At 44.5% G+C, this 12,855-nt stretch overlaps 1 protein-coding gene across 1 annotated transcript; it reads left to right on the top strand.

Moving 5' to 3' along the window:
* Window positions 1–793: 793 nt before the first annotated feature.
* Window positions 794–10,168, top strand: LOC120936124. The gene is made up of 2 exons (XM_040348250.1): window positions 794–1,339; window positions 7,627–10,168. Exon 2 carries the CDS (start codon window positions 8,325–8,327, stop codon window positions 10,014–10,016), a length of 1,692 nt encoding a protein of 563 aa, XP_040204184.1. The 5' UTR covers window positions 794–1,339; window positions 7,627–8,324; the 3' UTR covers window positions 10,017–10,168.
* The last annotated feature ends 2,687 nt before the right edge of the window (window positions 10,169–12,855 follow it).

The raw sequence follows: 12,855 nt of genomic DNA, 5'->3' as shown, positions 1-12,855 counted from the left end.
GATTCAGTTCGCATGCGTTGCGCTATACAAGTCATTCATTCATTCATTTGCGGACGATGTTCTCCTCTCCTTGCAGCTCCCCAGGATCTCCCTGCCCAACCTCCTCAAGGATCTTGACCATTTTGGCACCCTTTCGAACCTAAAAATTAACCACTCGAAGTCTCAAGCGTTGAATGTCTCCCTCCCCCAAGAGGTGACACATTGCCAGGATTCTTTCCCTTTTAAGTGGACGCAAGACTCACTAACTTACCTGGGCATCCGAATCCCCTCTAACTTGGCTCATCTATACTCCAAAAATTTCCATCCTGCCCTCCCACAGGCGCAGAAAAGCTTTAAAGATTGGATGGGCTTGAATGTATCTTGGTTTGGCAGGTCGGCCCTGGTTAAAATGATAGTCCTGCCCCGCTTGCTCTACCTAATGCAATCGGTGGCCATCTCCTTACCCCCGGGTTTCTTTACATCTTTTAGGAGAGCTTGCTTCACCTTCCTCTGGAGGGGCTCTCAGCCCCGCATAAAGTTCTCCCTGCTTACCTTACCTAAATCCGGCGGTGGCATTGGCCTTCCAGACCTTCGGAAGTATTATGAGGCTTGCCATCTCACGAGGATTGCGGATTGGAACATTCACTCCTCTAAGAAACTCTGGGTCCTCCTCGAGACGAGCTTCTCACAAAGACCCCTTCACTTGTTGCCGTGGTTGCCCTCTAAGAACTGGCCTCACTCTTTATTAGCCCGCTCATTTACCCCTCACTTCTCACATTCAAAAAGGCCTCGGCGCTGGGCCACCCGTCTCCCCACCCGAATCCCCTCACGTCTGAAAGGAATGTGAAATGATGGAATATTATGTCTGACATTAGCTACTCCATTTTGAGATCTAGGATTCCATTTTATATAATATAGGTCTCTGTAGAGACATTTCAATATGTACTTTTGTTTTTTGCTTTTAATCTAACATTTAAGTTTTGCGGTTTTCATAAATAGAATATGTGCTAGATGGCTAGTTCCGGAGCAGGCATTCTGTATGCAAGTAACATGTTCTTCTGTCTTTAAAGTTTAACAATTGTTCCTTAAAATCCTCTGAAATCTGTAAGATTGAAACTGTGAACTTGTTCCCCTTTTTCTACATGTTAGGAGGAGGAGATTTCTTTAACTCTCTGTATGTGTGTATAAATGCTCTGTCGAAAAATATAGCAATTTGCAATTATCGATACAACATAAGTGTCTGTGTCATCATTGTCTCGCTAGCGAGGGAATCCCACCTGTCCAAGGTCCAGCCTAGGCAACAGGATCAGAACCGAACCTAACAGAACTGGTACCAGGAAGCGAGGTGCTGATTGACCAGGTAAGGCCACACTTATTCTCGAATTTTACATTTGGGTGTTTTTGTGTTCTTTGCCTGGCTCAGTAGAACCTCGGATAATTTTAAGTTTTTTAGTTTTAAGATTCTGTTGTGCGTATTGCAGAGGTTGCGGTTATAAAGGATAGGGAGAGTCCGGCGGAGTGTCTGACTATAAACTAAGAGTCGACGGGTTTGTCTGACTATAAACTAAGAATATTTCAGGGTAGCAGCAGATTGCTCCCTGAAGAAGGACGGACAGAGTGGAGCCCCAAGTACAAAAGAGCTCATTTCTTGTTTTGTATTGTCTGAAATTGATGTGATTTAATCTGTTGCAACCTTTTGAATAATATAGAACATACTGTATTGTATAATATAAGATTGATTGTTGTTGTTAAAAAGAAAACAGTGATTACATGTCATACTCTGTGCCAAAGACCTCCTGTATAGAGTGCAAAACAGGTTTAACTTTCTTGGCAGACGGGTCAAAGTTATCCCTAATCTCTGTATGGCCAAGAGAACATAGAAGTCCAACTCAATTAGGCAACAGGAGATTTTACCCGTTTAATCCAAAAAAACAGTCTCCCTGCACTAGAGTGCATCGAGTGAATATACACAATCAGATACCGTTCACCCCACAGGAAGGTCTTAGAGAAGGCCTGTCCCCGGACGAAGTGAAGGAGATTGTGCAAAGGACAGGACAAACTTTAGTTGTCTGTCCCTTTTCTTTACCAGTGTCCCAAATATTTTAAGGAGGACTTGAAATACAGAGTATCGACATGGGTAATAAATTTGGGAAGGAAGATTCAGAAGGTAAGCTGAAGCAACCCTCCCCTATAGAGTTTGTTAAGAGTGAAATACCAATTGTATATTGTGATCCTTTTTGGGACTTGATAGTGAAACGAAGCCACCAGTTGCATATGTCAGGATATAGTCCCGTGGGCCCCACTAACCGACAGCAATGGTATGAGGTAGAGAAAATGTGTGGAATAGGAAAGAACATATATCCACCAGGGGACTGGGATACGGAGTATATGAAAAAATGTTGTAAGAAGTGGAGGCCTTTAGTGGAAAAATATGAAAAGAAATATGCGGAGTTGGACCAAGGTACTGCCCTTACTAGGGAAGTTCCTCCACCTTATACCAGGCGCCCACCCCCAGTGCCAACCGCGCCAACCCCACCGTCTTATGTTTTTGTTAAAGAGGAAGCTCCTCTCAGAAAATTATACCCCGTTCTTTCAAATCCTCAAGTTGCAATCATGGCTTATGGCTCAGCAACTGACCAACAAAAACAACAATGGGAAGATAGAGCCAAGGAGGAGGCAGATAAAAGGGCATCTGAAGAGGGCAGGAGAATAAGAGAAGCTCAGAGAAGAGCGGATATAAAAAGGGAGTTTGAGGAGTTGCAAAGGGACTTAGACTCAGTTAATACTCAAACGAGAATAGCAGACATGAGAAATAAGAGAGATGAAATAGAAGAGGACGCGAGACGCCTTCGGGAACAGCAGAGGGAAATAAACTTAAGACATGAACAGATGAATGAACATAAACAAAGTCTAGATGCACAGGCCCAAGAGGTGAGGGACTATGGGGAGCAACTTAACAGGGAAAAGGAGGAGATTTTAGCACGAAAAAGTGACCTCGACCAAAGAAAACTTGAGTTGGAGAAAATTGCTAGGGAACAACAGGAGCAGTTGCGTTTAATAGAAGAGCAGCGGGTGCTTACTGCCCCTCGGACTAGGTTAGAAGCCTCTAAGGCTGCCAAGGCTTCAGCTCAACAGGCTGAAACTATACGAGAACAGCAACCTGACAGAGAGAGTGGTGATAAGGAAGAGATTACTGCCCCAAGTTTGGAGGGAGAAATGAAACATATTGCCATTACACAAGTAAAAGTCCAAACAGAACCCCAAGTTTCTCCACAACTTCCAGGGACGGGGGTATTCCCAATGATGACCATAGGCACCATGGAAGTGTATGTCCCCTTTACCATGGGTCAGTTAAAGGATCTTAGAGATACCTGTCCTACTCCAAAAAAGGACCCTAGAGGCGCAGCTACTTTCTTGGGTAGATTCTGTGCTGGTGCGGGAATGACAAAGGAAGACTTACTGTTAATCATACAGATGATCGACCCTGACCCTGGCCAGGATTTTCCTTTTGATAACACCTACAAATCTGCTCTTACAACTGAAGGACCGATAAACCTCCAGGAGTTCTGGAGACTGACTGGCCATCATTGGATGACCATATACAAGGGTACTAGTGCACTCACATCCTTCATAACAAGCTCTCAAAAGACAGGGGAAGAGTATTTTGCATATGTTAAACGTATGCATTTAGCTTGGAAGGATGCGGGTCTAACAGACCATACCCTTTTTGTAACCACCACACTTAACGGGGGAAGCCAGAAGATAGCACAAATGTTAAAAATATTAGACCCTAAAATTATGAACATGACTCCGGAGGCCTTTGTAGAACATGTAAAGGTTAGGCATCAAACAGGTCTCTTTGAAGCGAAAGGAGGACTTTTCCCAGCTTTAACGGGAGAGCCCATGCTGGAGGAAACACCCCTGTTGGCGGCGCAAATGCCTTACCAACAACAGAATCAGTACCCTGTTGGCAATCAGTATCCTCCACGCTCTGTGCCATACCCTCGCCAGGGCCCACAAAATGATCAAGCATGTTTCCATTGTGGTGGCTTTGGCCACTGGAAGGCTAACTGCCCACAAAGGAGAGGAAATTATAGAGGTAAAAAGGGAAACAGGGGAGCTTATAGAGGTCAAAACCCTAACTGGAATGACAATAGACAGATAGCCCAGTACCCACAGTGGAACCAACAGGCACAATCTCAAAACCAACCACAGCAGCTACAAGCTGGTGCCGGGCCTCTTCCCTCTCCCCAAATACCGTACAATGGCCAAACAGACAAAACCCATAGGGAGGCCCGGAGCGTATCCCGTCCTTAGTTCTTTGCTCTTATTCTGGCACTTGGCAGGCTTTACCTACTATAAACCTTGTTATAGAGGGGGTGGACATCGCACTCCTGACAGACACGGGGGCCACAACCAGCTCCTTGAACAACAAGGCTTTTGCCAGTAGGGCTATTACACAAGGACGCTCTGTGGGAATTAATGGGATACCAACATCACACGACATAACATCAGATTTAGAAATCTGTAACCAAGATGGCAAGTTCCTATGTAAATGTAGTTTTGCTCTGTTATTTACTTGCCCAGTCTCTTTGGCTGGTAGAGACTTACTATCCAAACTACGAATCAAAATAATTTTTGAGCCCAATGGCACCGTGTCAGTTAAATCACCAGACTGTGATGTGTCAGTGCAGAAACGGGTGGACATCAGATCTTTCTTTGTGGCTCTACCCCCACCAGTAGGTCAGCATAAAATATGGGCAGAGTCCAAAGATTCTGTGGGTTTCCTAAATTGCACACCCTACCGGCCGACAATCAGACAGGGATGTCTCCCCATTTTTCAGAAACAATATCCCCTGTCTGAGGAGAAGTTGAATGGTATAGACCCACAGATAGAATTATTTTTACAAAAGGGCATACTGACTCCAGTCATCAGTCCTTGGAACACACCCATTAACCCCGTAAGAAAGGCAAACGGAACATGGCGCTTGGTACAAGATTTAAGGCCCTTGAACAAATGCATTACACCTCTACCTCCCCTCGTTGCAGATATTAGCACCATCTTTGCTCCTCTGACACCAGAACACAAATGGTATACGGTGATAGACCTTGCCAATGCATTTTTTAGTGTGCCCGTTGATGCTGCTAGTCAGCCCCTCTTCAGCTTCTCATGGAAACGTGGCCAGCTAACATGGACCAGGTTACCGCAAGGCTTTGTGGATAGTCCAGCCGCCTTCAGCATGGTGTTAAATCAATCCCTGACTGACTGGGTGCCTGAACATGGTTCAGTTCTGATCCAATACGTGGACGATCTTCTAATAGGAAATGGGACAGAAATTGGCTGTAGTAATGACTCTGTGCATCTGTTAGACCACCTCGCTGACAAGGGTCACTTAGCATCTTTCAAGAAGGTGCAGTGGTGCTCGTCTCGGGTGGAATACTTGGGAGCGGTCATCTCGGAAGGTGCCAGGCTGGTATCCCCTGCCAGAGTAGAGGCCATATTGGCACTGAGCAGACCGAGCGACAAGCGCTCACTGCTGTCTTTCCTAGGCTCAATAGTGTACTGTAGGCAATGGATTCCAGACTGTTCATTTCATGACTCAGTCCTTAGGAAGGCTACACTCGCCACAGCCCCCAAACAAATTACCTGGACCCCTGAGATGGTCACTGCCTATGACATGCTGGTGCGTTCACTTCGTAATGCACCCGCTTTGGGGCTGATACAACATGGTAGGCCTTTTTCACTGTATTGTCTCGTTATGGGGAATACCATGGCTGCTGTTCTGACTCAGGAGCATGGTGGTAAGCAAAGACCTGTAACGTATATTTCAAAAAAACTACCTGTTCAGGTTCAGGGTATGCCCGCTTGCCTTCAAGCACTGGCCGCCTGTGCCTTAGCAGTACAGGCGGCAGAGAAACTTGTTCTAGCATCACCCATGACCCTTTTTACAACTCACACTGTCACACAACTGATGCAAAACATGAACACGCAACATATGACAGCACAGAGGTTAAGTGGGTACGAGATAATTCTCTTAAACACACAAAATTTAGAGATTAAAACTTGTCCATCCACTACTCCTATAGTACGATTTCTGCACTCCCTTCTTAAATTAATGCCTGAATCAGAACCAGTGCCAGAGCATAATTGCGAAGACCTAATTTCCCAAACAACCTCCCCAAGAGCTGATTTAAGGGAGAACCCCCTAGAAGGGGGCATTGACATATATGTGGACGGGAGTTGTACGCGCCCCGATGATAAAACCTACCGTACTGGTTATGCAGTTGTCCAGCTTCCTAACATTATTCATGAAGCAAAACCCTTAGTCGCAAAATCTGCACAGGAGGCTGAACTTACTGCATTAATACGTGCCTGTCAGCTGTTTGCAAACCAAATTGTAAATATATATACCGACAGTCGGTACGCTCATGGAATCGTATTCGATTTTGGGAAGATTTGGCAGAGACGCGGCTATCTAACCGCAGAAGGAAAACCGATAGCACACCAAACCCTTATTGAAACATTACTAGATGCCATACACCTGCCTAAAGCGATTGCAGTGATTAAAGTGAAAGCTCATACTACGAGTAGGACCACGGAAGCACTTGGCAATGCATTTGCTGATAAAGTAGCCAAACAAGCAGCGGATACTATCCCTGCACAAGACACCCCAGTGACCTCTATGTTTTACATGAATGATTTTAGTGCACCAGACTTCAAAACTACGGTTATGCTTTTACAGTCCATGGCTTTGCCCATTGATATCTCTGACTGGATGCAGCATAATTTGACCAAAGATCCCGCGGGTCTTTGGACAAATAAGGAGGGAATCATGGGTATTCCTAAGTCTGTGGCACCATTGATCATCTCATACATTCACGGTCCAGGTCACATAGGCCGTAAGCCCATCTTAAAACAGTACAGAGACCATTTTCAAACAGAAGGACTCATAAAAATAATACAAGACTTTGTAAGCTCATGCGTTACATGCGCACAAAATAATGTACAGGGAAAGGCAATGGGAAGACACGGAAATTTGCCCCCTCCATTAGGACCTCTTACAGACTTACAAATAGACTTTACGCATATGCCAAAACAGAAAGGAAATGTAAAATATCTTTTGGTAATTGTGGATAAATTTTCCGGGTGGGTAGAAGCAGTGCCCACTACTGGGGAAACGGCAGGAATAGCGGTACGAGCTATTATAAATAATTGGGTGAGTCGATTCGGACTCCCAGTGAATATCTGGTCTGACCAGGGACCAGCTTTTGCCTCTAGACTCACACAGGAATTCTCTAGGATTTTGGGGATACAATGGAAATTGCACATCCCTTATCACCCTCAGAGTGCGGGAATTGTCGAACGGATGAATAGAAATATTAAGGATAAACTGAATAAAGCTACTCAAGGTACTATGAAAAATTGGTCCTTATATCTCTCAGGTGTACTTTACCAGATAAGGGTCACTCCTAATTCTAGAGGGTATTCCCCTTTTGAGGTACTCATGGGACACCCTCCAGCTGAGAATAGTGTAGGAAAGGATAATGATTTGTTTTCTCAACAGGAAACTTGGATGAAACATCTGGTAAGTACTATTCAACATACCCAAGAAGGAGTTGCTGTCACCTTTTCTCCTCTTTCCACAGATCCAACTCACCCTTTTATACCTGGAGATGAGGTATTGGTTAAGCAGTTGGCCGTAAGAAGAAAGACGGGCCCCATTTACCAAGGCCCATATACGGTGGAAAAGGTCTCCCGGACAGCCATAAAGGTTGAAGGCCTAGGACCATGGATTCATGCGAGCAGATTGAAAAAGGGTCCCTTGAAGATAAAGACCCCAGAAGCCCCGATGGCTCCCCCCTTGGAGCGAGGGCTCGAGAACAAGGAGGACACAAAGCTAGAAGCCCCGATGGCTCCCCCCTTGGAGCGAGGGCTCAAGAACAAGGAGGACGCAAAGCCAGAGACCCTGATGGCTCCCTCCATAGAGCAAGGGTCCGGGAAAACCAGCACTTAACTGCCAATCAGGTGTACAATAGAATGATAAGAGGAGGGAAATACTGTGGACTATTGCTTATATTGTTTGTGGTGACTGCTACGGGGGTTTGCTACTTCACCCCAGGTTGCTATGGGATACATGGAATACATGAGGTGGGAAAAGGCCAAGACCCAAAATTAGTCATGGTAGGGAAGAGATTCATTAGATGGCGAGCCAGAGATCAATATTGGGATTCAAAGGGTAATATCTGGAAGCTTTGCTGTGTCAAATTTGACTGGGTGAGGAGGATTCCCAAAGGCCACCTAACGGGTTATACAGACGGACCTAGCCTGTAAAATTAAAGCAACCATGTTTTTCTATAATGACACAGTAGGGAAACCGCTTAGGTTCTGTATTCCCAGGGAACATACGGTAACTAAAACACTGGTGTCACGTTTGAAAAAGGTAAACGCAGGGTTGTCCACAAAGGAGGTGGTGGATGATCCTCTGTTCTTTCAAAGAATAGATGAATCTCTTAATATCAATCAAAGAGATAACAATGTTGACAAAGCGAAAGTGTATGGAACAAAGGTGTTTAAGTCCATGGGACCTGTGGGGAACCCAAAGAAATATGAGGAGGTCCCCACTGTTCCCCACCACTGGGCATTAATGTATAAATATGGACAATTAACAGGGCAGAAAGAGAACTGCTGGGTATGTTCCAAAATACATTCTAATGAGGGTAAAATCCCGGTTATAGGCTTACCAGTAACATTGCCTCAATTTGTGGCCGCTGCAGGTAAGACCCCCATGAGAAGGGTTACCAGGACTGATAGACCAGTGTACTTTAGAAAATTTTCTAAACACCCCAACCTCTGTTTTTTGAATGGTGTGGTAACACATGAAGGTCAGATAGCAAATGGAGAATGGTGTCGAGAATCTGTGATGAATATGACTATTAGGAATGTTGCGGCATGGGAGGAGGACAAGTCCTTAGAAATTGAAGGATTGGGAATTAAACTTACTGAGATGAATGATGGAGATGAGAGAGTGGGAAATATGAGTTTGTATAACATAAGCCATTGTTTTAGGATGAGGAAGCCCAATGACACTGTTAACCAGGTTCTCTCCTCCCTACATAATGTAAGTACTCCATGGATATCCCCCCAATCTGAGTTTGTGCCTCTTGTAGACTGGATGTGCCTGACGGGTCTACGAACTCCTATGCATGGGGAGGAGGTGGTGGAAGCACCACACCTTCCCCAGGGATTTATGGTCTGTTGTGGACTGGCTTGTCATACCACCATCCCATATCCCACCGATAGAAACACAGGGGGATGGTGTTCCCTTATGTACATGGTTCCTTATATGGGAGTAGCAAGTGGAGAAACCATGATGGAAATGAACAAACCGTCAGGGAGTTTGAAAATAAGATCCAAACGAGATGTAACAAGTCTCTGGGAAAAATTACTGACTTTGCTCCCAGGAGGAAGTATTAATGCCCTAACCAGAGTAGATGAATTTTCAAGTCTGGTAATGTCTTGGATGAATAAAACTGACAAGGACATTACTGATTTGAATGAGGAAACTTATAAAATAAGACTGTTGCAAGAAATGACAAACCTACAGTTGGAAAAGATGGGAGATATTGTTGTAGGGCTATGTATATTACATGAACAAGCAGACATGTGTTGCACATTCATGAAAAATCTTACTAAGGCCATTGGAGAAATTACTGTTCCTGATTACCATGACCAAATAGAAGCCCACCACAATGAGAGAATGTCCCTGGTGAATCAAATGCAACACATGGGAGATGCTTGGGATCCTTTTTCTGGATCTCTGGGAGGATTGTGGCCTAGTATTGTGGGTTTCTTTAAAAAGGCAGGAATATTCATTATAATGATCTTGCTCCTGGCCTTGTGTGCATTCCTTTCAGTAAAAATGATATTCTGTATAATTGGGAAAACAACAGGATTAAAAATAAAGCAGAATCCCGAATCCAGCCAGGATTCCCAGGAGTCATTCATGCTGAAAAGGCAAAATTGGTATAGTGAGTGATCCCAGGAAAGTAAATATCCTTGGGATCAGAGGAGGGAATTGAAAGGAATGTGAAATGATGGAATATTATGTCTGACATTAGCTACTCCATTTTGAGATCTAGGATTCCATTTTATATAATATAGGTCTCTGTAGAGACATTTCAATATGTACTTTTGTTTTTTGCTTTTAATCTAACATTTAAGTTTTGCGGTTTTCATAAATAGAATATGTGCTAGATGGCTAGTTCCGGAGCAGGCATTCTGTATGCAAGTAACGTGTTCTTCTGTCTTTAAAGTTTAACAATTGTTCCTTAAAATCCTCTGAAATCTGTAAGATTGAAACTGTGAACTTGTTCCCCTTTTTCTACGTTAGGAGGAGGAGATTTCTTTAACTCTCTGTATGTGTGTATAAATGCTCTGTCGAAAAATATAGCAATTTGCAATTATCGATACAACATAAGTGTCTGTGTCATCATTGTCTCGCTAGCGAGGGAATCCCACCTGTCCAAGGTCCAGCCTAGGCAACAGGATCAGAACCGAACCTAACAACGTCCTTGCGGGGTAATCCGGACTTCCAACCAGGCTTGTCGACTGACTTTTTAAGCCAGGAATGGCCCTTTGAGGACGTGTTGGCACTTCAGTTCTATTCCGCTGGATGGCTTTTGACCTTTGAAGCGGTACAATCTCTCTCTAAGACGGCCTCCCTATCATTCTGGACCTACAGACAGGTCCGACATTTCCTCACGTCCACTGCTGATCAATCACTTTGGTCACGGCAACTTACGCCCTTTGAATCCCTGTGCCATCGTAAAAAACCACAAAGACATTTGATTTCGCTCCTGTACTCCCTTCTTGTAAATGGCCCTTCACATGTTTCTATCCCGTCACAGACTTCGTGGAATAGGGATCTTCAAACAGACTTGTCAGGAGAGGAATGGCACACCATTTGTGAATACGCCCACAAAGGTTCTTTGAACGTGGCCATCCAGGAGAATAGCTATAAAATAATCACTAAATGGTACAGGACCCCGTCGCTCCTACACAAATTCTCCCCTACCATTCCCGACACCTGCTGGAGATGCGGCAGGGATGTGGGAACTATGCTGCACGTGTGGTGGGAGTGTGAGGCCCTCCAGCCCTTTTGGAGGGAGGTCCATGATCTCATCTCACATGTTACGACCTATACATTAGATTACACTCCATCTCAGTATCTTCTCCACCACACGTCACTCTCTAAAAAAGACTACTTCAAATCTCTGGCCATGCACATGGTTAACGCTGCTAGACTTTGCATCCCCAGACACTGGCGCTCCACCACCGCTCCCACCGTGAGAGAGTGGCTTGCACAAGTTTCCTCAATAAAAGAAATGGAAGAGCTGATTTACGTTTCACAGGACAGAATCCACAAATTCTCCTTTACTTGGGCCTGTTGGAACCACTTTGTGACCACAGACCGCTACCGTCAGTGGGCCCCTTGAATTGCCTGGGGTGGCGACTGCTCCTCCATACATTATGGGGGAGCCCTGGGGGGGCGTCGGGGGCGGATCCACTCTTGTCCCCCCTCTCTTCCCCTTCTCACTACGCTTGTACGTTCTGCCCCCCCTCCCTCTTCTCCCCCCCCTTTCCCCCCCTGTCCTCCCCCCCTTCCCTTTATCTCATGTCTCTCTCCCCCTGTTGTACTCTTCCTCCCTTCCTTTCTCTATCTTTCCTCCTCTCTCTCCCTTTCTCCTTCTCCTCTCTCTCTCTTTTTCTCTTCCTCTTTATCTGAGTGACCACGGATTTGCTATGATACATTACTCCGCGCTAAAATTACCTTGAACGGTACTTTGCTTCATTCTCCCCCTACGTGCCAGAGTTGGGGGAGAGATTGGGGGGAGGGGAAAAGTGGAATTAAGATCCTCCGCCCTTTGTCGCTTCATTGCATTTCATGTACCTTAGTTCGGGTATGGACAGTTTGATGGTTGTTATGTTATACTATGTCATGTAGCGTACATGTTTTGTAACTTTGTCACTCCCAGTTATGTGATAAATACTATGTCACTTTTCTTCTTTTTGTATATTGCAATTTGACTCAATAAAACTTTTATGGAAAAAAAATAAAAAAAAATAAACCCTAGCCACTTTGGGCGTCTACCTTCCACACATGAACCTATCTATGGAGTCTAGCACAGCCTAGTGCTGGGCAGACAGTGATGGTCATACAGCAGAAAAACAATAGTCTTTTGATTTTTATCACACAAAAAAATCAATCCTCTCCTCACCTCCTCACAAGACTTTCAGCTACTGCTCTCTTTCCTCACAAAGCTTCAGTGGTAATCCTTTGGACTACTTATAGAGGCCTTAATTGCCTCATTCTGAACAGCTAGAGTCTTTCAACGCCCTTAGACCTTGTCTGGCTATTTTTGCAGCCAACGCCCAATAACAATTTGTGTATTGTCTAAACAAGGCAGAAATGCATGTCCCGTCTGTGACAACACCCACAGATTTACCTGACTTCCTGTCACAGTATATACAAGAAATAAAAAGATGATTTGATAAAAAAAATGCATGCATTGCCAACATGGCAGTATTTAGTCATTCACAACCAGAATGTGCTTCCTTGTTTCTAGGACCTGTCATGTTTCCACCACATTGACTAAGCCATACTAAAATTGTATACTTGTGTACAGGAGAGCTTTCTGAACATATTGGATTCAGTTTATACTATGCTCTCACTGTGATTGCAAAATCCATCACTGATTTTTTGCTTTTGTGGATAATTTTGTATTTAAATGTTTTTCCTAATTTTGCTGCCAAATGCATTCTGAAAAATGGGGGCTCAACGTTCAAGTTATGCACCTTTCAAAAAACCTTGAGGG

The sequence above is a fragment of the Rana temporaria genome, chromosome 4, assembly GCF_905171775.1.
Source record: "Rana temporaria chromosome 4, aRanTem1.1, whole genome shotgun sequence".
In the NCBI taxonomy this organism is placed as follows: Eukaryota; Metazoa; Chordata; class Amphibia; order Anura; family Ranidae; genus Rana; species Rana temporaria.
This window is presented reverse-complemented; position numbering and strand designations above follow the sequence as displayed.